Raw genomic sequence first — 25,964 nt, 5'->3', positions numbered from 1 at the left:
TCAAGAAAACTCAAAAAACCCAGAAAATGAAACACATAACAAAATTTAAATACTTGCTTTCTTAATATCTCTGGGTAAACCACTAAATGTTACTGGAAATTTTTACCTTCTCCTCCTGGTGTCTAACAGAGCTTATCTGTCCTACATTTTCAGTTACCAGATCTTGATTTTCCAACCTATGCCTTTAGAGAAGCAGTGGTAGTAGAAATCACCTAATTTTTCTGTAACTGGCAGTTTTAGCACGGAGTGAAGAACCATGTTATCTTACTCTAACATCCTGCTTCTGACAGCAGGATAAAGCTCTCTCAAAAATCCATCTGGTTGCTTAAATCATCTGGAGATGGGGCATCTCTTTTTTCATCTTTGTCACATACAGTGATGTGGGAAAGGCTATTTTCTGGATTGGGTGGGAGAAAAAGTGTTCAGTTCTCCTAATGGTGCTGTAATGGAGTTTATTTAGGGGAAATACTTGGCCATTTCAGCTTCATTTTTTTCAGGATGAAATTATTTTCTGAGTTTCATCTCACTTTGCTGTCAGATCAAACATAACCACTTGTTTTGGCACGTTGCTTATTTGGGGGAAATTGTCCACCAAATAACACTATTCATAAACAGCCAGGATTCTTCCTTTTTCCATTTTTTTTTTAAATCCTGTCTGAGTTATACTTCAATTTTTTGGATGCAGATTTAGCAAGCCTGTGAAACCTCTTTCCATGAAAGGGGGGGTTTCAGCTGTGAGTCTTTAGTGTCATAAATCCAAAGGCAGCAAATAAAAACAGGGTAGGCAAATCAACCCTTCTCCAAGTCCCTGTGACATTCCTGGCACGTGTTTTCTTATCTCTCTGTTCCTGTGACCTTTGTCCTTCTAAATGCTATTCTGTGAAATTCTTAAATCACTGAAAAAAAAAAACCCTGTAGTATAAGATAAGGGAAAATTTGCTATTTCCTAAAGGACATGCAGCTAAAAAGCAACATTTTCCTCCTTACCCAGACAAACATCTCTGTATTCCCTCCTGTGTAGATATGCTAGGCCACTGCCACCCCTCCTTCACTTGGTTCCTTATATTCAGTTGTCTGATTCTCTGACATACACAGAGATGCCTAAACCGGTCATACAGGTTCAAGCAATTTCAGTCACTGTATTCACTGGCAGTAAATCTAATTATTTCTGACTTGACCTTAATCAGAAGGCCACTCTTTGAACTCCTCCCAGAAATTCAATATATCTGCAACATGGTGTGTGAAAGTAGAAAACGCTCAGTCTGTTCCAGTGGCACACAAGGAGCACATGCTTCCTCCTTCTCCTCTGCTTATCTCTCTCCCCCCTAAGGTGAAACTTGCACACCACCTCTCCTGGTTTCAGGTGTAATCATAAACCAGCTCAAGGCAATTATGGGTAATGTAGTCCCCTGGTTCACGCCTGTCTGTTTGAACAAGCGGTGCCAGGTTCCTGCCAGACTGCACATTCCAGCAGGCATTGCTCAGCACTCCCGAGAGGGAGGCTCACCAGGTGTGCTCCAGCACCACCTGAACCCTGAGCACGCCACAGCGTCTCAAAGCCAGAGCAGGAGTAAGGGCTCCTTCAGCAATACTGATGTCTTGAACAAAAACATAATTTGGATCTAGGGAAAAGCTAATAGATTCCAGAATGGTGAGTTTGCTTTTTTTCTTTCAAGTATCTTTTGCTGCTTACATTTAAAATACGTTGGAAGATCTGAAATATCAGAGTAGTTTTTCACCTTGTACTATTGCATCACTCCAATACTATCTTTTGGCCGTTGCTAGTTAGGTCCAGGTGCTACTGCAGAAGGTGCAGAACTTATGTACATTTTGAATTGCATGATATTCTACCCTAGGGTGACTGGGCATGTGCAGAGAAGGCACTTGATAAGTGCTGGTGATTGCCTTTGCTGAGAGTGTAAATAATGGTGAACCTCCTAAAATTTTTAATCAGCCTTAAGCTCTCCTTCTCTGTCTTTTTACTTCTGTGAAACAAGCTGCTGTAGATCTGTGTGTGTGTGCGCATGCACTTCCATGGGGTTTGGTTTTTTTGCTGGTTGATTGGTTGGTTTGGTTTTATTGAAGCACTGTATGAACTAAAACAGTCCACACATGCAGCTGTTGGGTTGCCCTCTGGCTTTGTGAGTTGGAGATCAGAGCGGTGAACACCCCCTGACAATCCTCCCTATGAACAAGGCAGCCATTACAAATTAGAAAAAGAGAATTTAAAGAGCACATATCCTTCTGAACACTAAAATGTTCATTCTCTATTAAAAGAATCCTTGGAAGTTAATACCTCCAGCCTAAATGGAGGCAAGACCTATCATGCTGACATACCTTGAACCAACTGCCTTTATGGCTAAAAAAAAAACCAGCACAGCTGGTCGGTCTGTATAAAATAGAAAGATTTAAGTGAAAGACAGAAAAAGAAACAGTTCTTGTTCTTTTCCTACCTGTTATTACCACTCAGCTAATACCTCTTTTTTCTCATATAGTTGTACTTTTTTAAGACAAAAGAACAAAATTTTCACAGCTTGGGAATAGTTTTTGAGTGGTATTATTATGAAAGGGAAATAGGTGGCCTCCTGAGTAACAGATAGAGGGAAAGAAGAAGTGAAGGAATTATTTGTATTAGGTAGATCTTGGGAGGCACAAATTGCCCCACTGGCAGCACTTTCCCTGGCCCAAAATCAGGTATTTGACAGAGGTTAATTAATTCCAACACTGAATTTATACATTGAAAACAGTTGCGCAGTGTCTGTGTTGGGTGGGACATACACAGCAGGATTAAGAGCACAAGTTCAAGCTGGTTATTGATATATTAGAATCCAGAGAATGGTGTTTGCCTTGGGTACATTAAAAACAAGGAATACCCACATATATGTTCACTAAACTACATAGTACAATATCCTGTGGAAGTGTGTTCACCAGGCTAATAACATAGAGTAATGGAATCAAAGGATTGCTTAGGTTAAGCAAGACCCTTAAGAATATAAAGTTCAATCATTGCACCAGCACTGCCACGTCTGCCACAAAACCATGTCCCTGAGAGCCACACCTACACATCTTTTAAATACCTCCAGGGATGATGACTCCACCACTTCTCTGGACAGCCTGTTCCAAGGCTTGACAACCCTTTTGGTGAAGAATTTTTACATAATATCCAATCTAAATCTCACCTGGCACAACTTGAGGCATTTCTTTTTGCCTTATTGCTTGTTAGTTGGGAAAAGAGACTGACCCTCACCTCACTACAACCTCCTTTTCAGGTGGTTGTAGGGAGCAATAAGGTTCCCCTTGAGCCTCCTTTTCTCCAGCCTAAAAAACCAGCTCCCTCAGCTGTTCCACAAAATACTTGTGTTTTACACACTTCATCAACTTTTTTACCCTTATTTGGATTTGCCACAGTAATGTATTGTAATAGAAGGTTTATTTAGCATTTGAATATTTGGTTTAAGTTCTTGTGCTGTCTCACTTCCGTATCTTTCTCCTGTTATTATGAGAATGGCTAATTGTGTTCAATTGTTTTGTTCACTTTTTTGTTATTTAACATTTTTGTAACTCTTTATCATAGTGATTTCCCCCTTTGGCCCAGGAATATTTGTGTTTGGTGGACTATCTGTGAGAGATTTCTATGAATGGTATCCAAGAAACATCCTTTGATGTTCACTATCTCTGAATTTGGATGCCATTCCTCTCTATTTTTCAAAATAGATGAACTCAAGATCCTTGAGAAACTACATGTGTTCATGCTACTGTAGACTTTGGCACAAATCCCTGCAGGGAAGTGCACCCTTGAAACATAGATACAAAACATGTGGAACAAACACCAAAAAATGATACCATGCAGAAATATAAATCACACTGCTGTAAAAGTCAAAAGACTGGCTTTTTTTGGACAGAACAACCAATTAGGCAACCTAATCTGATGATCTCTAGAGAATGTCTTCCTGTCTGAAGAGCTGAGCTCTGAAGTAGTGGCAGCTGTAGTTCATTATATTTCTACACCACAAACATGGTGCATACTTGTAAAAATTTTTTTAAAACAATAAACATAGTTCTGCCTGGAACTATAGGCTCTTCTATCACTTATAGATAGAAGAATTCACTCCATAGAATTGTAATTTACCTCACAGATCCCACAATGGGAAATAAAACACGATTTGGAAAGATAAAAAAAACTACTAGAATATAATCCCTTTTCTGATGTCTATATGCTGCTGCTATTCCCAAATATTTAGTCTAATTTTACCTTAGATCTTTTTAACTTTTATGGAAGTCTTCTCCCTCTTGCCCTCTTTCTGGGATTATTTTCGGTTCATCTCCTTCAAGTCTGCAAATTCAGGAGAAAACAGTTGGGTTTTTTCAGAAACTGAATTCCAGAGTAAAGGTGATATCATACACTAATGGAAAGTGTGCACTTCAATTAGCCTTGCAATATTTTACCATCTTTTTGTCTGCTTCTCAGTACAGATGAGAATCAGTATCCCATTTGCATTTCTGCACATCCTTTTTAAACTGCTGAAGGTCATGCTTAAGCTTTTCCTAAGAAATTTCAACTAGATTAGAAATCAATGTTTATGAGTAATTTCCAATTGTTCCTTTGAGACCGCCTCTTCTTACCTACAACAAACCTAATCTCATGCTGTCTGATTTATTAGGCTTTCCCACAGTTCTTCATAGTCTGCTCTAGTGTTAATAATCTCAGTAATTTTGGTTTGTGAGCAAACACAGTCAAGTCACTCTCCACTGACTTTCTCTTTCCACTCTCCAGAATTTCCTCGAAGCTCCTATTGTGTACTTGGATATGTGAAGCTACTGCAGTACATCCCTACCAAGGAGCAGTGGTGAAGCTGAATCAGGGTTTTGAAATACTGAAAGCATCAGAAAACCGAGATAACTGTATAGCTTGTGGCAAGGGAGGTTTTGGGCTCTGGTTTGGTGTCCTTTTGGTGATGAGAAAAAGTTTTCAGGTTTAGAGGTACATGAAATTTAATAGGAGGTATATACTGATTAATTACTGTAAGAGTAGGAGTCCTTTTCTTGCGCAGCTGAACTTCACCTTGTAAGCTAGCCTGACCAAGGAGAAGATGGCTATTTGGCTGTAAACTATATTATATGCTGCCTCTCCCTTGCTGTGAGTGACTCTGAAGGCTGAAATGCTCTGGAATCCCACAGCCCAGAGGAGAATAATTGAGGCCTTATGTGTGGTATATGTATTTTTGTACAAAATTTGTATAAAAGACTTTAGATGACAATTATCTGAGTCCAAAATGTAGAGTAGACTATGTTGCAATTTTCTTCAGCTCTCTCAATGGGGAAAGGATCTTTTTGAATTATTATTGAGTCTGCTTTCACTGAAGACTCAACATACTTACAGATCTTTGTGTTCTTCTTTGTTGCATACATGTGACATGGAAAGCTGACACTTTATTTTGGGTAACCCCTTGAACTCCATTTAAGCGGGGTAATGGCTGTGTGCTGCAGAATGGGGTAGTCCCCTTTCTCATTCCCAGCCATTGTTTCCTGCAGGCCAGTGCAGGAGAGCACTGAGTCATTGTGCCTGGACCAGCTCCTGGGGACACCAGATAAGCACCAGTGTTGATGCAAAGGAGACATAGGACTGCTGTTTTCTGGAGCAGCCAGACAGCCAGCCACCAGTCAGATGGCATCCCCAAGACCAAGCTTAGCCTCAGGCACAATGCCACATGATCTCATTTCTTTTCTAATACTTTGAAACTTGGGAGACTTGACCCTTCTTCTATTTCAGGCTTGCTCTGAACTAATTCTTTAATCTCTCTCTCTCTACGGAGGCATATAATATTTCCCTGCGTTAAATGGGGATTCACAAGTATTTAAATTGATTAAAATGATCCTAAAGCATATTGGTTTATACTTTAATCTGCACTGACCTCTAGTTAGATATAATGATATAATTTCAGGTTTCATCTTCACCTACTAATAACTGCCAACAGCCTTGCTTGCCCATTGTGCCAGCCATCCTGTGATCAATGCCAAAGGAAGCGGCTCCTTTCCCCTGGCTGAATAAACTGTATCCCAAAACATTCGTGTAACAACTTGCCAAGGAGTTGTTCAAGCTCTCACCTGAGCCTACATCTGTAAAACATCCCAAAAGTTTTACAAGTCAGTGCAAAGCTTGTGACCCATAAGTAGCAAATCCTAAAGCCTAATTTCTGTCCTATGATCCTAAATGGGACCAAGTTTGGATATGTATTTACATTGAGAATAAACTGTTTCTCTACATGCACTAAGCTGCACAATTAAAAGGAAAGGACATTGTCTGAAATAACTTGAGGGAAGGACAACTGAGGACACTTTGAAGTGATTTCTTTATATTCATACATGATCTTACACAAGACCTCTGAGCCCTGGAGAAAAGGCTGTGATGTGATGGGTTCTCGGGTTAGTTTTGATCCACTTAGCTTTAGCAGGATCTCTGTAAAGGTGGGAGGTGTGGGGCACTGCAGAGAGACAGGAAATATCAATTTACTCATTGGACTGCCCTAATTCCTGTAGCACTAATTGTTGCCTGTTGTTATGTGTGAAATTACCATGTCTCGAACATGAGTAATGACAGATTGTTCTGCTCAGGGACTCCTTTTCTTTTCTTTTCTTTTCTTTTCTTTTCTTTTCTTTTCTTTTCTTTTCTTTTCTTTTCTTTTCTTTTCTTTTCTTTTCTTTTCTTTTCTTTTCTTTTCTTTTTCTTTTTCTTTTTCTTTTTCTTTTTCTTTTTCTTTTTCTTTATTCTCCCCTCCCCTCCCCTCTCTGGCTTGCACTGAGCCATGGATACAAATATGGCAGAGCAGAGAAGTTTCCTACTAATCAGGAAAATTTCCTACTAATCAGAAATTTCCTACTAATCAGGAAAACGTGTAGGAGAGCTCTTTGCACCTTGGAATTCCCTGGTGTATTTTGACCAGTAATGATTGTACTCTAGTCACAAAACACACAGCAAAAGGTCTTGTGTGCACTACTCACGTGCTTCCAAGGTAACTAAGAACTTCTCTAGACTTTTCCTCATCTCATGTAATAAATGGTAGCAGAAACAGAAGGACAATATTTTGGAAGTCTGAACTTAATGGAAGCTGCATCTTCCACCTCTGCAATGTTTTTTTTTTCCAATAATAAATAGTATCAGACTTCTAAGTTTGGCTACTATAAACCATTTTACTGTAAGGTCTTACTGTGTGTGTGTGCGCATGTATATATCAGTAATTTTCTGCTACATGTTATACATTGCTACAGTTTACTTGTATCTGATCTCTGTTCCTAGCTGGAAAGGGAAGACAAACACAGCAGTGTCAAAGGCTGCCAGGAGATCTTATGAATACCTGCCTTACTCCAGTTAATTGCCTTTTCAGGGTGTGAGCCCTTGAGAGAAGGGCCCTCGTGATTTTTATGGAATTATTTTCATCCCTTTGGTCTTACTGACAGTTCTCTTCCCATGGCACTTTCAAGACGTGTTCCCATCCACTGATTTTTCTGAGTGGTCTGGGACAAGTTGTTTGGAGATGGATTTTTAAGGAGTTAGTACATGTTTACACAATTCTTACTGTAGGGGTGGAAGACATTGGTATATGGTTATCAGTTTATTTGTGGTTTAGTCTTCCCATCTTAGTTTGGAGTTCAGAGTAGTTAACCTTCAAAGGTTACCTTCAAAGGTAACCTTCCAACCTGAGCTATTCTATGATTTTATGATATGTACATTTGTCTATGTCCATTTCCCTCCATCCCTACCCTTCCTTATCTCGTGCATTAAACAGTCAGTTTGTTGGTACAAGGCTCTGCTTTTTAAGTATTTGTACAAAGCTTAGCAGAGGGATGCTCTTCCAGTTAGTTTTACCAGAATAGCAATGAAAAAGTAAAAGAAAACTATGATTTGGGACCCAGCACAATATAAACACAAGCTCTGAGGCTCAGAATTGTGGTGGATTTTTTTTTGTTGTAGTTGTTGGGTGGTTTTTTGTTTTGTTTTGTTTGGTTTGGTTTTTGTTTTGGTTTTGGTTTTGGTTTTGGTTCTTTTTTACATTTTCAGTTCAATAAAAGGTATTACAATCACATAGTTTGTCCACAAGAAAAGCTAGGTAAAATTCTATGGCCTTGATTCCTCATAGGAAGAGGAAAGATGATTGTTTTGTTGGGTTTTTTGCTTTGAAATCTATGAGTAAATCAATTTTCATGATTCTGAAATTATCAGCCATAGAATTTGCCAAATTTTTATGCCTGTGGTGCCAAAAACTGTCTTGGCACAGATATGTCTGTGAGGCTGAAAAGTCTAAATGTCTTCTAGGTGGCAAATCATGTGTCTCCTAATACATAGAAAGTGTAGTGAAAGCTCACCCTGTTTCCCTGTAGGCAAAAAGTTCACCTACTGATCATGGGTTAAGCCTCAGGTTTTTTTAAATGCTAATCTCTAAAGAATTCTAAAATTAAATTATTGCTTGGGTGCTAATGATTCAATATACTGTGTGATGATGATAAACAGTGACTTATCATTTTGAAATATTGCTAAAATCAGCAATTTGATAAGAATTGGTGCTGTAAAATAAAATTATCCAACCCAGTTTTCACAACAGAGCAAACTATTTAGTTACATTTATCAAGACTTTTGGGGCATAACATCATTTCTTTGTGGTGTGGAGTGAAATCTCCTGAAGTTCTGAAGATTAGAACTTGCACTATGTTAGACAAATGTTTTCTTACATTCTCACTGGTGACCTTCTATGTGACACTTTTCACTTCTGGTGAATGTGACATAGCTGTATAATAGATAACAGAAAAACTCCACATTATAGAAGGTGTCTAAGGGATAATGATTGAAGTTTTGAGCACAATTGTACATATTTCTATTTTTTTCTATTTTTGATGAAGGAAACTATGCAAATACAACACTGGGTGGTGATCTGTCAGGAGCTGACCTAAACTAACTTCACGCTGGCCAACTTTTGGACCATGCACCTCCAAGAATATTTGCCAAAGTAAAGCTTAGAGGAAGTTTTGGAAGCAGAATATATTTAATTTAAGTATCAACTGACATACTTCATGCTTTTCTTTCCCTTTCTGTATTAAACAACACTTTGTTGGAGAATCTGGTGTTCTGCAAATATCTACTTGTCATCATCAGTGACCTGAAATATGGACAAGTAATTTCCACAAAAGGGAGGCTGAAAAACACGTTCAATAAATTGCACAATCAGGATTACATGTGTCTATATGATAGAGATAAAACAAATAACAGGAGTCTCCTGTCTCATTAAAGCCAAGGAAAAATGCCTTTAGCAAAGTTACTTGGTGTCATGCAGCAAGGTGCACATCAAGGTGTGTGCTTGATTTTCTATTTGTAAGCTAAATGTTAAAAGGATGTTTATGGTATTAAGGACACCATGACACTTGTATACTTTAATCAAGGAACCACTGACAGTGATGGCAAGGATATATGTGCAGTGGTTGGAGTGAATTGATTGAACTAAACAGTCCTTCACCTGCACTGTAAACATATTGTATATGTTGATCTCTACAGAAAAAAAAATCCCTAACAAAATAACAAATTTGTTTAGGAAAACTAAACAGTGGAATTTTGCATGTGTGGTTCTGCAGAATTTCACATAACAAAATACACATTTTGAACCTTATTATCTTGAGTTGTAGGAGTTGGTTAAAGGTGTAAAACTCAAGACTTGCTGTCAAGAAGGTGAGATGGGTAAGGGAATGCTTTGATCATCAAAGTCATTGACCTTATGGCAGGGCTGTGAATTCTTCCTCCCACGTTGTGGTACAAGTGGAGCAAGGACAGTAAACTTATGAAGGTGAGACCAAAAGAAGCTTTTCTTTAGGGCTGGCATTTAGAAGGTGTTCCTGAATAGGCTAAATTCTTTGAGCTAACACATGGCAGGTGCCTTCAGGTTCCTAACTAGGAAATCAAAGCACTAAAATGCTATTGTAAGTGAGGTCTGGATTTTAGTTTATTTCACTTGTAACCTTGTATTTGGTTTATTTCTGTCTAAAGCAAAGGCTGCTCTGCTGTTACTGATCAGACTGAAACAGGCCAGCTAGGAAAACACTAGCTTCCCAGAAACACAGATCCCAAAAGAACAGGCTTGTGCTGTACCTGTAGGGACTTTGTGCCCTGGGCTATCTTGTGATAATTGAGATGTCAATCTGCTGTAGCCAATGTGTGGGACACTGTAGGTAGTTTCCTCCAGCAGGGAGAGATTATCCTCCTTTCCTGCAAGCCAGGCTGTCAGAAAAACAAGCCTAGAATCACATGAAAATTTCATTTCCAAGTAGTAGTTCTGAAATAAATGTGGTTTTGCATAATGTTTAAATATACTAGTGGTCTCAAATAAATTTTCTGTAATTTCTGGAGTCTGACAATAGCCTCTAGAGAGGCTTTGCATACATGTCACTTTCACTTTGCATACCAAATGATTATTTTTTCTAGTGAGTGGAGCATCACATGGCTACAGAGGTGGGTTTAGATGATAAATGCCACCCAGGTTTGGCTGTTGTTGGTTTTTTGGTTGGGGTGGTGGTTTAGTGTTTTTTTTTTTTTTTTTTTTTTTTTTTTTTTTTTTTTTTTTTTTTTGTGTGTGTGTGTGTGTGTGTAGGAAACCAGTGAAATCATGGAGTTTCAGCTTTTTCAAAGACTTAATAGTATAAAATATTGAACTTCCTTAGTCTATATAAAATCGAAAGGCAAGCATGCTCAGTGTCTGTGAATGGTGAGGCAAAACAAAGGATTGACACTAGGATTGTCACAGGGCTTAAGAGTTCACAGTTCTTTCACCAGTTTTCTTGGTGAAAATTAATTTTCTGCTTGTAAAAGTTCTTGGAAAAATGCAAGAGTGGTTGGAGTGATGGATTTGTTTTGGTTTAGGTTTTTGCTTGTTTGTTTGCTTTTTTGTTTGTTTGGGTTTTTTTATTGGAAGTGGGAAGGGAACAGGGACAGACCAAGGAAGAAGCTGGACATAACATACCATATAAATGCTGTAAATGCTGTGATTCTATCTAAGAGTTACTGATCTACAGCCTTTCACTTCTGCTGCAAAGGGAATAACTTCACCTGTGGTGAAAAACAGTAAAACGTGCTGAGACAGAATAACTGAAATAAAAGTCTGGGCAGATATTTTAAATTGATAGATTATAATCAATAGCATATCTGAATCATTGTCCTGGAGATTTTCTAGAGGGGTGTCTGAGAGGCTCTCTTTGGGAATTTGTTAAGTTTGCTTTCAGTCCAACTTTCTAAGCAGTTTGTGACTACATCTCTTTAGCCATTGCTTTTATTTCAGGATGTCAGCCAGATTTTTTGGGACAAATGAAAAATTTTCTGTGACTAAACTGACTTTTGTATATAAACTGACATTTTTGTACGTAAAAGGATGATATTTATGATAATTTAGGGGTTGGTTTGGGGGTTAATTTTGCCCTTTGACATGTGACTCGAGTGGAGAGTCTTTTCTGTTACAGAGCTTGAGCCACTGACATCCTCATTTTCTGTCCTATGCTCATTCCCTCAAAATCTTACTGTGACACAGTGTCATAGCCAGTGAACTTGTGTGAAGATAGGGAAGGAAATAAGAAAGAAGGAAACAACAGCTTTGTGCCTTCTTTCTCTTTGCACCACTGCCATATTAAATGCAAAGAAGAAATAACAGTAAGTTATTATTGACATTAAGCTTCTTCATGGCAAATGGTATGGAAATATGTTATAGAGCTGTGTGGGATAGATTTCTTGCATCATTAGGCACCCATCAGTGTATAGTGCCAAATCTTACTATTCCTGAGCAATTACACCTCTTTCAGCTGCTTTATCAAATTTTGTCCTCAGTGATGTTGACTCAGAAGGAAGAGCAGGAATCAGTGGGAAGGTAGGGTGCCTGTAGCAGCCTGATGGACAGGGATGCCAGGAAAAGCAAGATGGAGCTCTGCTGTTGCTTTTGGGGGGAATAGAGACAATGTGAGATAAAAGTCAGCACAGGAATGCCTGGGCTAAAGTGGCATCCAATTCATTGTACAAACATCTCACTGATTGATTTTGGAGAAGCCTTAAGAAGCTTCCAGTGGGTAATCACAATACAATAGTGTGGTTTTCCTGGATGGGAAAACTGGCTTTCCACTGAGAGATACTGCATCTAGGCTAATGGTGTGCATCACCAGAAGGAGAACTGCTGCTGAAAACACAGTTGGATACTGTGGTGCAGTGAAAAGAATGCAGGTGTTTAAAGAATATAGGGATGGGAGGAAGAAGAGACCTGGAACAATTATCTCTTACACTTCTTGCTTTCACTTCTGTAAAGATAAATTTGTTTAAGAGTAACTGTAACTACTGCAAAAAAGTAGACGAGATTGAACATGTTATTCTGCTTATGGTACCAAATTAATGACCAGAAGTATTAGATGCCCTCCTCTAAACATGTAGGAATAGACAATTCAGTAGATGAGCCTGTAAAGTAGCTAGATTTAAAAACTAAGTTTAGACACATAAGAGCATGCAATTTTTTATTGGAAACTTGTTTCCTCAGATCTTCCTTTAGAAGAAGATCCCCAGTGACAATGAACACTGTATTTTTTATTTTTATTTTTTTAATAGAATCACTGTCTTTTTGGTTCTAAAATTACTAGCAACACTTGAAGTAACAGTTCCTCATTTTCATAGTTAGGACGTCCTTTTTCTTCTGAAATGTGCAGTCTTCTGTAATTAGAGATGGATCATTAAATAAGACCTGATATTTCATGGCAGTTTCTCTTTCTCTGACTTAATTTTTGTTACTGGATCTTTACCATTTTAGAGTCAATCTGGCAGTCATATTATTTCAGTGAAAGTATTCAGTTAACAAAACTATTAAAGAGTCGTAGTTGAGAGTCCAGTTCAGAGGCTCAAATGTCCTTCATTAGTAGAGAAACTATCCATTTAAATGTATCCTATTTGATAGAAATAATTGGGCCTTTTCTTGTCAAGAGCATGTGTGATTGTTATGTAAAGGGAGAGTCTGCAGTATAATGAGAGGTGCTGGTTTTGGCTTTTAGAGAACAAAATGCATTTTTATGAACTCCCCTCCCTTCTTCCCTGCAAAATTACATTGTCAAAAATAACTTTAAAATATTGGCAGGTGTAACTTAATGGACAGCTCAGACTATTATTAACAACACAGGCACAAATGTTTCAAATGCAGTGATGTCTCAGTTCTGGAGAAAAGATCCAACCAAACTTTGGGAACTGTACTTGCCAAAAAAAGCAACAAAGGAAAAGTTCACTTTCTGCAGTATATCTTAGAAGTTGTCTCTGTGATTAAGACTCCCTCTCTGATGCTCTTTTTGCCATGTTCCTAAAGTGTCAAGGATTATTAAATGAGTCCTTCAGTCAAAACAGATCAATACACAACAAATAGGTAACAGTCTTTCCTTGTGAATATTATTGTAATCTATCAAACATACTATTTGTGCTGGTACATGTTCCCTGTGTCTGTTATGTGGTCAGTCAAGTAGAGCAAAATGTAATTTGTGGATGCTTTGAAGAATTATTATGCTTGGAGTTATTAACTCCCTGAACTAACCTCTAATTATAACCAGAGGAATCCTTGCCAAATGGATTCTTCTACTATATTTAATACAATTTTTTTCCCAAACAGATAGTTACCTGTTTTATTATTTTTTTCCATGTTGAGCTGATCATGTGTCACATATTTTCCATTATTTCTGCCATCTCAGTATTTATCTTCCTTTATATTTCCCAAGAGGAATGGATTGACATGTTTCCCCCCATCTTCACCATGCCATTCTTGCCCTACACAACTGGGGTACCTTTTTTGCTAGTTTATACATTTTGAAAGATTGCCCGAGATAGTTTAAACCTCACAAAGCAAATTCTTCATGTGTGTTACTGTGTAATTTATTTTTGTATTGGTATGTGTTGGGGTTTTTTTGTCCCCATTCCAAGTTAACCAACATCAAACCAAAGCTGTTCCATGTAAAAAGACCCACCTGACAGTACAGACTTTCTGACATGTTTTTCTTTGTGTTGAGGCAGAATTCTGTGATGCTCATGGAAAGAAGCTTTTCTAGTACCTCATCTCATCAAAGGCACAGCACATTGTAGTCTCCCTCTGTATCCTTCTCTGGGCACTCACCTCAAATTGCTGAAACCAGGATGCCAGAAGCCTAAGGCACCTTTTACATGCCTGGTTATCAGGTTCAATTTCCTGCAAGGCTCTCACTGCATATTTTGCTCATGCATCTTTAATCTACACCTGTCCAGAATAAAGTGTTGCTATCCAGGCAGCACATTGCCAGGCAGTTTAGTTCCACAGTTGGATGTTCAAGACTGGATCCTGACATAGTGTCAGCCACGTCACTTTGTCATATCATTCTTGGACTGAAATAGCAGAAAAACCATTCCACATATTTGCAACATATCCAGGTGATTTGTGTGTTTAAAGTCTGTTGCTAATATTATTTACAATAAGAATTTCAAAAGCTTTAAGAGCTATGAGCAACTAAGACGCTCTTCTGTGAGTGGTTTCCTTAATGTATTCTGCCTTACCATGATGCTGTGAAGAGAGCACAGCTCTTGCAAGATTTTTTTTATCTCATCTCTGGGCCAGACGAGACATTTAAATGTTGAAAGTCAAGAGGGATTTCTTCTCTGCCTGTGCTCAGCCCTTAAATTTAAAAGTAATTATTTCTATGAAACATGTAACTCACAGTGCCTGATTGCCAATTTCTATGGAAGAATTGAAGAAGGACTTTGCTACTTGACCTGGGTTTGATTGTCTGGAAAGTGAATACTTTGCTTGCTTTCTGACTGGATAGTTGATGTGCTATTTTCTATATATAACTGGAAAATCTGGAAGAGTGTTGCCAGAATCAAGTCTTAGGGACAGAGGAAGGGGTTTTTTTTCCTTTTTGGTTGTGCTCCAGTGACTCTGAGGCATACAAAGGATTTTAGTTTGCGCAACTCCTACTTCTGTCCCCCACCACTGCTTCCTGCCCTCAAAGACCTCAGCTCATATCTGTCCTGCTCAAAGCTGACTCGTGGCATTAACAGACTCAGACACAAGCCTTTCTCAGGGAAGGGCATAAATACAATGCAGGGTTGGGAGCACTCTCTGAGCCATGCTAGTGGGCAGATGTTTCAGCCTTTATCTCCTCTTGCCACTGACAGGCAAGCTGCTCAGTTACAAACCCAGTGTAATTCCTGTAAGCAGCCTGGATGTGAGAAAAAGTCTAACTTAGTGGAAAGAGAAGAAGAAATCAGGGTAATGAAATATAGAGTACTTTGGAGGGATCATGTACTTAAAAACCTGTGATCACAGCTATAGTTCACAGGGATATAAATAGCTAACAGAGAGTTTGAGAATCCTGGTAGCTCCCACTTCTCTAGGTTGATTAAAAATGTTGATAGCTGAGGTTTCTGTGTCATCCTAGAAAACATTAAAAGTACTTAAAAAAAGCAGCAGGGCTCTAGTTCACACGCAGTACATGGTAGATACAGGCTTTGCCTTGCTCTGAAATGTTTAATGCATTAATTATGGTAGACACTGAAACACTTGTGGCACCTAGAAACAGAGATTTTATTTTGTAATCAAACTTCTAAATTAAAGGTGTTCCTTACAGACTACTTTCAATATCTACTTTGAAGGAACAGCTGTTGGCTTCAGTCAGTAGTACAATATTACAATACTTGTAGTATTGTAATCTCTGTGAACCAAAAGTTGTTTCACAGAACCTCCAAAAATGAAGAAACTCTGCTTCCAAAGCATGTCCAAGTATACACACTACGGGAGAATCCAGTGTGATTTTTAACTATTGTTTTCACAGGTGTAAGGATATCCATAGAAGATTTAGGTTAATAAACTTGCAATGTTTTCTCTGTACATGAAAAAGAAGAAATATTGCAAATTCATAGAGCAAAGTTGGATCCTTTAATTATTTTGTTAGTGAGATCTTTGCTTTCCATTTCCTGTTCTTTAAGAAGTTACTTAGTAAAGTAAGTAAAAAGCAACACATTTCTTTTTTCCTGAGGCCTAAGTGAAAAAGGGGAATATTTTAGAGCGGTAGCTAACATCTAGAAGACAACATCAAAACTTAACTACACATTCCTGAGGCTTTTGGAAAGCAACGTTCCCAAAAGTGAAGTTTATAATTAAAAATAAACACTCTACCAGTTATGCATATAACAAGCACTTTTAGAAGTGTAGATGTGTGGAAGGGAAGGATACTTGCCTTGTGGAGCGAGTGTTCTATGGTATAGCTGTTTTTATTTGCATAGTGTTCCCCAAACAGGCTAAAAAGCAGTCAGTTCTGGGTTGTGCAGACCTGAGCAGAGGCTGTAAAAACCCACCTGCAAAATCGTGGAAACCTACTGAGAGGATGACCCACTTCAATTTCCTTTTTTGTTGTGCTGAGAGTACCAGCTCTACCCTTTAGCTCCAGCATGGGTGAAGTATTATGAGCAGTGATTGTGTCAGTTCCAAACAGCCATTCAGACAAATATTGGGTCTGCAGAAAGTCTAAGCCCTGGGTTCAGTGTGAATGGCTCTGCTGTTCCCACAGGGTAGTAAATTTTCAGAACATTGAAAAAGTAAGTACCAAACTTAGCAACTATGTAATGACAGAGTAAGCAAGTAGATACATCTATTGAAAATTCCTTTCTATAATTACAGTCAAAATGGCAAGGTATTGGGTCATACTAAACCATTAATGTTGCTGCTTTGTATTAGCAGGTTAGGGATTGACTACTTTCAATGCTGAACATTAAAAGCCAAATTTGTCTCTGTTAGAAGTGGGATACAGATGCATTTCCTTGACTGCCTCACATGTATGAAACTAAAATGAATCAGAGACTTCTTTACTTCAGCTGAATGTTCCATTTGCTATGCTGTATGCTGTTGCATACAGTACCACAGTACAGCTCTGTAATCAAAGATTGGTAACTTGGGTCCAAGAGTCTCTCATTGAACTCTGAGCTGCATAAAGCTGTTCTAGGCCTCAAGAGCCAAGGGAAAGTTAAAATACAGCTTATTACTGTAGCTAATATTTACTCAAAAATATGTTAGTCTGCTGAGAATGGGCAGTGGCTTAAGTTTGCTGGTGATGTGCAATCCTACTGAAACAATCCCTCTTCTGTGTATTGCTGTCTCTTTAGAATTCCTTTTCTTCTCTCTATATAACAGAATTTAAATAACTCAATATACTCAGTATTTGGTTAGATGAGGAGCATTTATTTTAACATTCTGTTGCATTTACATTTCTCCTTTTTCAGAAAGAAACTTGAAAATCTAAGAACCCAATCTGTATAAGTAGGAAGTCATTTTCCCCCACGTAACCCAAAAATGAGCCTGAGGAATGAGACACATCACCATCACCTGTGTCTGTTTCTTGCTCTGTTGCTGGTAATGCATAAAATTCACCCTCAGGGTACAAAGGCCATGAATCTTTTCAAATAAGGGTGGCACGGTCTGTGGGGAACATGCAGAAGTCCATGGGGAGATGTGGCCACAGGAGAGGTTCTTAGCAAAACCTTCTTGAAGGATTAAGGTAGAATGGAATATAAATTGCTAGTGTTTTGCTCTGGGATGTTGATACTTAAAAAACCAATGGAATGTGTGCTCTCTTATTTTTGAAGGCAAAGGCAGTGGGAAAGTGTTTGCCTTTGGGCTTTTTAAATTTTCTTCATTACCACTGTATTAGACACAGCAGGATATGGTTTTTTTGGTAGTGAGACTGGGAAAAAAAAAAAGGTGCACTTGAATATTGAAAGACCTGGAAGGAATTTCTAGAGGCATTTTCTGGAGGCAGCAAAAATGCTGTCTGCAGCAGATCTGTCTCCCTAATTCTGTGAAACTGAACTTTCTACCCAAGACTTTCTTCTTCCTCTAGGGCATCTAGTGCATTTTTCTTCCTCTGTAACAATGCTGCCAGCAGCGCTCTGGGTCCTGAGTTGCATGCTGTTATGAGTCAAGCAATCCCCAGCAGAAGGCACCTGGCTAACTGTTTGCTCTCATACAAAAAGTGCCACATCTCTCAGCAGTCATTCAGGTTCACTCACTGGTCACCTCCACAGCTGATCTCTTTCCAAGCACTTCCTTTCTTCATTCCCTCCTGACTTCCCACTGTGAGTTGACATGCTGTCAGTCAAATAATGCCTTGCACCATTAAGCACTTGTCAGTTTACATCTTTCTTATTCAGTTGCTACAGCAAATGAAAAGCTTGGTCTCTGGTTCTTCCTATAGAGAGCTCCCTCTTTTTGCATCAAAAGCTTTTTATACCTTTTCCTTTCGATGTTGATTGGCATGGCTGTATATCCCACATGCATTGATCTCACTTCTCTTTTGAATGATTGTTCTTCAGAATTTGTTCAGGTAATTTCCTAGTTAATAGGTTTGTGCTATCAATAGTTTAATTTGGGATGCTATTTTATCACAGGATGTATCCATGGAAAAGGGTAAGCATTTGGTTTTCTTATTTTCTTAGTCTCATAGAGAGAAACTGGGGCTTTAGCCATTCCCAGCACTCAAGCTGGAACAGAGAAGAGGTGGCACCCAACCCTGGTGTCAGTACTCCCTGTGCAGAAGACACACTGCCCAGTACCCAGGGATGTGTGTACAGCTTGTCCACAGCATTTCCCACATCCTTTGACATGCTGGCCAAATGTGGTCATCTTTTGCCCAGGAATGTTTATATATTCTCCCTTCTCTCATCCTCTGCTTGGCTGTCCTGAATACATGACTCAATCACAAAGGACCCCTCATCATCCTGTCATACCAAGAAATGCTTTCATGCGGGTAGAGGGTTATTTTTGAAAGTGGTTTTCCTTTTCAGTATCTGCCTTTTCTATCTTTATGCCAGTCTAGTGATGAACATTTTGAGGAATTCCCAGAGGGAACTTTTAGGAAATGGTTTATTCTATTTGCAGAAGTCCTTATTGTTTAAAAAACTTCCAGATGCAGTTTTGTTGTCATGTTTCTTTCAATATAATCCCCCTGTGTAAAGAGATTGTTTTTCTTTCTCTCTTCCTCTCTTCTTCTCCCTTCTCCATGGGTTTCCTATTTTAGCCCCTGTACATTTGCACTCTTGTGCCCTTTCTTCATCTTTATTTACTGCCTCCTACTTTATGTAGTTACTGAAATAATTGTAGGTGTTTAAACTATTTAAAGAACTGCTCTTGAATTCACTTGTGAATTATCAGTAAATTGTCAGTCAGAGATTAGTGCTGGCAAGAAGTACACTGACACTGTAAAATAAAGACTTACTTTTTGAACATTTATTGAGATTTTAGACTATGGATACTGTATGCTGGCATGATTAAACCTCCACACCGTGTATATGGAAGCCAGAGATGAAAAAAAATTTGCATATTTATACAATGTGTTCAGTTTTTCTGCATTTTGAGATACAGCAGCAAAGCAAAATTTATTTCCTTTGGAGTCTGTAGATGCTATGAAATATACTCACTTATCCTTCACAGAAGAAACGGTGATATCTTTATACAGATGTGGAATGCCAGATCTTGGAATCAATGGTGTTGGGATTAAGGAGGTATTTTAGTTTCTGGTTTTGTCCTGGTGGGGTAGTAGTAGTAGAAGCCAGAATGTATTGGCATTGGAGGCTAGCTTTACCTACTAGCTCAAATCAGGACTCCAAAGGCCAAATAAAAGAGATTTCTGGTAACAAAGGAGAAGTCCACACAGCCTTTGGAGGTGCTGGGTGACTGAGCTTTGCCTGACCTCAGCCTTGCTGCTTGTGTACAAAACAGCACCTGAACAGACTGCCATTAGCTGAAGGTAACTCTTTTGGTAAAAGCAAAAAGTACCAATTTACATTTGCAGTGGAAAAAAGAGATATCTTAACCCATGTATTGTACAATGAAAACAAACAGCTGGCTTCTGCTTTCTGTGCAGTAATGCTTGGATGTACAGTATACTTCCTTTTCCCATAACTCACCTACTAGAACCAGAACTGAATATTCCTTCTTCTTACAGCTGCAGAAAAAACAGGCCCAAACCTTTTATTGTCTTCATTGTAAATATGATAAAATGAGATCTTCTCAATCTGCAATGTTTGCTGCAGGAGTAACAGGCTGCAATATTTCAGACTCCTGAATAAAGCTGACTATGGTATCGCATGTATGGACCCAAAACCTTCTGGATTTTTTCCATCTCTCTTCCTCTCCCTTTGTTGTTTCTTTGTTTGTCTCATTTTTTCCATACATCTTAATGTATCTGTTGATGATCAGCATTTATATCTCACTACATATAGAACATGTGAGAGGATTCTTGGAAAGTCACTAGGTGATGTCTTGCTTTTTATCACTAACTTGAAGAGATTTTCTGCACAAAAAGTCTCTCATATTTTATTTCCTCTAGCATCTGTTTCTGGGATACAGTAATTTCAGCATGTAGGATACTAAATGCTCACTTGAAACTTCTGTAAGTCCTTTTTCTTTAGGAGATACAACTCCTGCTTTCCTCAGCATTAGGCAATGTACTTTGAGAGGCTCATCCTTCTGTTGCCTGCCTCAAAGGGACTGCACCAAAATGAAACAGAACTTCTTGCTGCCAGAACAAGGAAGAAGAGAGACTTGAATATCCTCTCTTAGGCCGTTGCTGTGCTGGTGTGGCCTCTAAGGAAGGATACTTTAAATCATTTTTGGACAGACTATAAAGAAATCTGACCTGATCTTTCAGGAGGGAATATAAGAAGAATAATAAAGCAGAAAGGGATGAAAATACTTTCTATTAATTGGCATGGAAAGCAAAAGACCTAGATCTTCCCATTTAATGGTTCTACTCAAACTTACCTGAAAACAGGATATCTATCTTATTTTTAAAAAATATTTTATTCAAGACCTGAATGGACATTATTGTGCAATTGGCTCAGTTCCAATTACAAGACATTTAATTTTGTGAGTTATTGGATTTCACTATGGGCTAGGGTATCACATTGTACTGCAGCTGTAGCATCTGCTGGGTTTGATGCACAAACGATCATAAGACTCACTCAGGATTGTGACACTCTTGGGCATAAATTTACTCATAAACTTTTCTTCACTTTTTTTTTTTTTTTTCCATGTCACAGTATAGCACAAAGTTCAATTATTCTTCAACAATTTCCCATTTTTCAAATTGCATAATTGCTGATGTTTTATATGCTTACTTGTCTTCTAGGAGGAAAATTCTTCCAGTAGTGGAACAGATTCCCTAAGCAGTGGAGAGATTCCACGAAGCCGATCAGAGGGAACCTTGATTGATGTGGATGACCGGGCGCCTTCAGACAGCTACAGTACGGCTCTTCTGCTATTTCCTGCACTAAGGCTCTCCAACTAAAGTCTTTATTTCTGCAAAACTCTGGGCCAGGGAGGTGGGGGGGAAGAGTTGAAATCTTCAACTATGTTACTGGGGGTCAAGGTGGGGAAGAAAAGATGAAGTTCTTAGCCAAACTAGATTAATTTAGGGTTTTAAGAACATGAAGACAGGGTCATTTTGAAGTTAGCTCAATTTAAGAACTGGAGTCTTGGCAAAGTTGATATAATCTCCTTGTTATTTTAGCCCCAAAGCTGAGAAAACTTTGTCCTCCACAAGGTAAGCATTGTCTTTGCTTCTTGTCCAGTAGCAGATACAGCAGCAAGCCTGACACTTGCTGTGTAAGTTGTGGAGCAGGAATTATTTCTTTGCTGACATGCTGCACCCCAGTAATTGCGCTGTTGCCTTGGCATGGGAAAGCATCTGTCCTAGTGACTCAGGCTCTGACAGTGTTTTCTGCTCATATTTTTCTTGTTGAAACATGCCCTTTAGGATGGGGAAGAAACCCAAACAAACCCCTTATGTTTATTTTGGGCTTAATTAATCTATATTTTTAATATGCAATACTGACTTGACTATAATAACATCACAGCACAAGGAAAGATTTTGGCCTACGGGCAGAGACAAAAGAGCTTTTCAGTGGGTGCCTGAACAGTGTATCCCACTCTGGCCACCCTGGTCAAGGCAAGGTGCTCGAGGAAAAGGAGGCTGTCCCTGGGATCAATCCCCCTGGCAGCTCACCTGGAAGGCTCTTGTCAAGACAGTGTTAGAGCTTTGTAGGTAGTCAGCTGGCAAACAGGTAAATTACACCCTGGTACTTCCAAACTGGGAATTTTCTGGAACTGTGGAAAGATGTCATGGTTTTGGCTTTTTATTACAATTTGAAAAAGGAAACAAAAAGAGAAGTACTAACTTTTTTTTTTTTTTTTTTTTTTTTTTTTTTTTTTTTTTTTTTTAATATGGTTGTATGCAGTGTCATGCTTGCATTTGAGCAATATAGAGTAACCTTGGAAATAGAAAGTATAATAATGTAAGCTATAGATATGGTAAAAAATAAATAGAAATAATGACTTTTCCCTCTAAAATTTACTCTGCAAGAATGTATGAAGAAGAGATGGTATAGCCACTATATAAAGAAGAAAAAAAAAAGGCAAAATGAAGTAATAGAAACCCTTAGCATAAAAAGTTGCAGATATTCCATTGCAAGAAGGGTGAGTTACAATTAACTGTAAACCAGCTTCTCTGAAAAATTGTTAATATAAAATGTGAAGATGTCTCTTATTCATAAAAGATATATATTACTGCTAATAATGAGTATTTTTATTAGAAAACTTATCTAAATATCACTTATACACCTCTACTTGTCTATTCAAATGCAATCTCATAAAATTGTAGTCACACAAACATTTCTCTCCAAACTTCAAGTTGTACAAGGTCTCATAAATTATATCAATGAATCCTTTCTAATGGAAAGCTAATATAACAAATTCCACACACATGGAAATAAATTGTAAGAATTCTGTTATCAATTAAATGCACATGCACTAGCATGAAAAGGAATCTTGAATAATCCATTTATTTATCTGTACAGTCTGCAGTGTTTGAAAAATGAAAATACAATTGTTTGATCTTTGCAAAGAGACAGACAGACACAAAGTAAAGAAATCCACAGCATTTTGTAAGAGCCCAAAGATTAATGGAATATAATGGTTTCGAACCTTATGGAACTTTATCATACTCAATGCCAATTAATAATCATATGAGTTGATAATGATCAACACCTCGATGAAGATGCTTTACATCCTTCAACACTTATTTGTTATTCAGCACTAATTTGTTAGCACTCTTTCTATTAAGAAAGATTCTTAATTAAATCAACATTGATAACTGTTTAAAAACCTGAAGGAAAAGTACAGAAATTATCTATGTGTATTTGAGGAGGAAAATTTAGGCACCTCTTAGTTTAACAGACTATCAGTTGGATATGAATGGAACATCTCAAGTCTCTGTGCTTTAGGAAATGCTTCTTTTTTTTTTTAAACAGATGCCAATGAAAGTAAACTGGATTTGGATATTGACTGGCCTGGTGTATTCAAACATGCCCAAGCTGTTTCCAAGACTAATCCTTTCTGGAATGAGCTGTCAGGATCCAACCCGTTCGTACATGACATAGCTGCTTCCAATAGAAATGAAAATAATAAACGTCTTTCTATCTTAAAGGAAAAACCTTATTTGTTCTCTAAAATTTCTAGCAATAGGGACTCTTTGGATTCCTCAGGTGATGAGCTGGATATTGATTGTCTCCTAAGAAAGACTTCAGCAAGAAGATCTGGACGATCTAAGAGTGTTTCCGACTTCCTGGATATACTTGATAACAGAAGATTTAATCTTCACAAGACAGTGCCTCAAAAAGCTACAGCGTCTGATATGACATGGCTTCAAAATGACCGTGAAGCCTACAAGATGGCTTGGCTGAGTCACCGACAGCTCACCCGGTCCTGCCTGGATTTAGAAGCCATGAGCCACAGCCCCGGGTGGGCACAAACACAAGCTACAGACATTCATGTCGTTTGTAAACTGAACCACGAAGGGGGTTCAGTACAGCTACCTGACTCAGATATCAACATTCATGTCCCTGTGGGTCATGTGTTACCAGGAGAATTCCAAGAAGTTGGTTTAAAGGCTATCCTTAACCCTCCATTGTCATGCAACAATGAGCTGTCCAGCACAGTAAGTCCTCTGATAGAGCTTACACTGAGCAACCTCAATACGAGCAAAGCCATTTTCCTAGAAGTGAAAGTTGCGGCTAAAGTGAAGAATGATCCACTCAGCCAAGTTATGAGTGACATTGTGTGCTTTTTCAGTCTCAAGAAAGAAGGACCTTTTAAGAAGCTAGAGAACTGCTATATTTATCAAGATACCATACAAGTGAAGCTAACGGACCTGAGTCATGTGATGTATGCAGTGATTGCTGTACAAGCAAGCAAAATCCAGCCTCCAGCAACTAATGTGTGGGACTATGTCCATAGAACAGTCTCAGTTGGAATTTATGGTCCCAAGCATATTCATCCATCTTTTACAGCAGTTTTTACAGTCTTTGGTCATAACTACATTCCAGGAAAACTCACGATTTGTGATATAAAAAAAGGGGGGAAAAGTATGCCTCCCGTGGTGTTTCAGCTGTGGGGAAAGCATACATTTCTGCTTGAAAAACCACAAGATCTAAATATTTCTTTGACATCCTGTGATCCAGACTTTCAAGTAAAGATGGAAGATCAAAGCAAAAATATTAAAAAGGAGGAGTTGAAAACTGGTGAAATGGTCCGCCAACAATTCCCATTTTCCATGCTTGGATGCAGGGAGATGCATTTCTTTGTTTTTCGTGTTCAGATTAAAATCTTGAAAAGCAGCCAAGTAACACAGTTCCATGTTACAACTCCTGATCCAGCTCCAAAATTAAGTGGAATTATTAATAGGCCAAAGTGCCTACAAAACCGCAAAGAAATCAAGTCTGCACCATGGCTTTTGATACCAACAATAAGATATCCAAAGTTTCAAGACAAAACTTTGAGTGTCAGTACCTATGGAGTGGCTTTGAAAACTGTGTTACGTCAAAATAAGATTGACTATTTGCTGGAATATTTTAAAGGAGACACAATAGCACTGCTCGGAGAAGATAAAGTTAAAGCCATTGGACAAACTAAAGTGAAAGAGTGGTATGTGGGAGTTCTCAGAAGAAAGATTGGTCTCGTACATTGTAAAAACATAAAAGTGATTTCCAAAGAACAAGCTATGGACACTGCTGATAGTGAGCTAACAACCAGGAATCTTGTTGAACAAATTGCACTGCCATTCAAAAAATTGACTTATATTTACTCAATAGTTCTGTCTACAGTATCAGAGAGTGTTTATGATTGGAGAGCTTTAGCCGAGGTGTTGGGATACTCACATATGTCTTTGGATGACTTTAATGAGGCACATATTGATAAAGAATCAGAAAGAGTTGCACATGTTGTGAAGAAGATGAAGCAAGACTGCCATGCTAACAAAAAAAAGAGACTATTTCTTTATGAACTCATTGTTGTAAGTATTGCATGAATTAACTGACTTATTGGGAATGTATTCCCAAGAAACAACTCAGTAGTAATGTAAGGACAAGAAAACACGATTCTGTATCCTTGCAGGATCTTTATAAACCTGAATATATTACTAAAAGTTGTAGACAGCAATAGGTGGAAAATACATCAAAACTCTCACAAAGAATAATACTTTGATCAATTAATTCTAAACAGTCTTCTGTTAATGCTCCAGGAACTGTGTTCATTTTGTAGGTTGACTAAGATGACTTCTTTGTTTTTAAATAGCCACAATTGGAATTGTTTTGCCTTTTGTCTTGGTAAATTGCTTTCCTGAGAAATTCACATTCCTGTTATGAAGTATTAAGTAACATTATTATACTGTGGGAATTCCCCTATACATACATAGATAAAGATAGATATCATCTATATCTATATCTATATCTAGCTATATATCTATGGCTATATTTATATGTCTATATTTATCTATCTATCTGTCTGTCTGTCTGTCTGTCTGTCTATGCTAAGCTGCATGTCTAGCTTAGCTTCATATGTTTAAAAGGG

At 38.2% G+C, this 25,964-nt stretch overlaps 1 protein-coding gene across 1 annotated transcript in view; it reads left to right on the top strand.

Moving 5' to 3' along the window:
- Nucleotides 1-1,532: 1,532 nt before the first annotated feature.
- Nucleotides 1,533-25,964, top strand: part of MACC1 (MET transcriptional regulator MACC1) — a 33,872-nt gene continuing 9,440 nt past the window's right edge. The window contains exons 1-3 of the mRNA XM_083860122.1: nt 1,533-1,651; nt 21,190-21,304; nt 23,369-25,407. Of these exons, the coding sequence (XP_083716248.1) occupies nt 1,649-1,651; nt 21,190-21,304; nt 23,369-25,407 (2,157 nt within the window). The 5' untranslated portion in view covers nt 1,533-1,648. The remainder of the gene's footprint in view (nt 1,652-21,189; nt 21,305-23,368; nt 25,408-25,964) is intronic.

Source organism: Zosterops lateralis, assembly GCF_965231275.1.
Source record: "Zosterops lateralis genome assembly, chromosome: 1".
NCBI lineage: Eukaryota > Metazoa > Chordata > Aves > Passeriformes > Zosteropidae > Zosterops > Zosterops lateralis.
The sequence above is the reverse complement of the archived record's forward strand: the minus strand, read 5'-3'. Positions and strand labels throughout refer to the sequence as shown.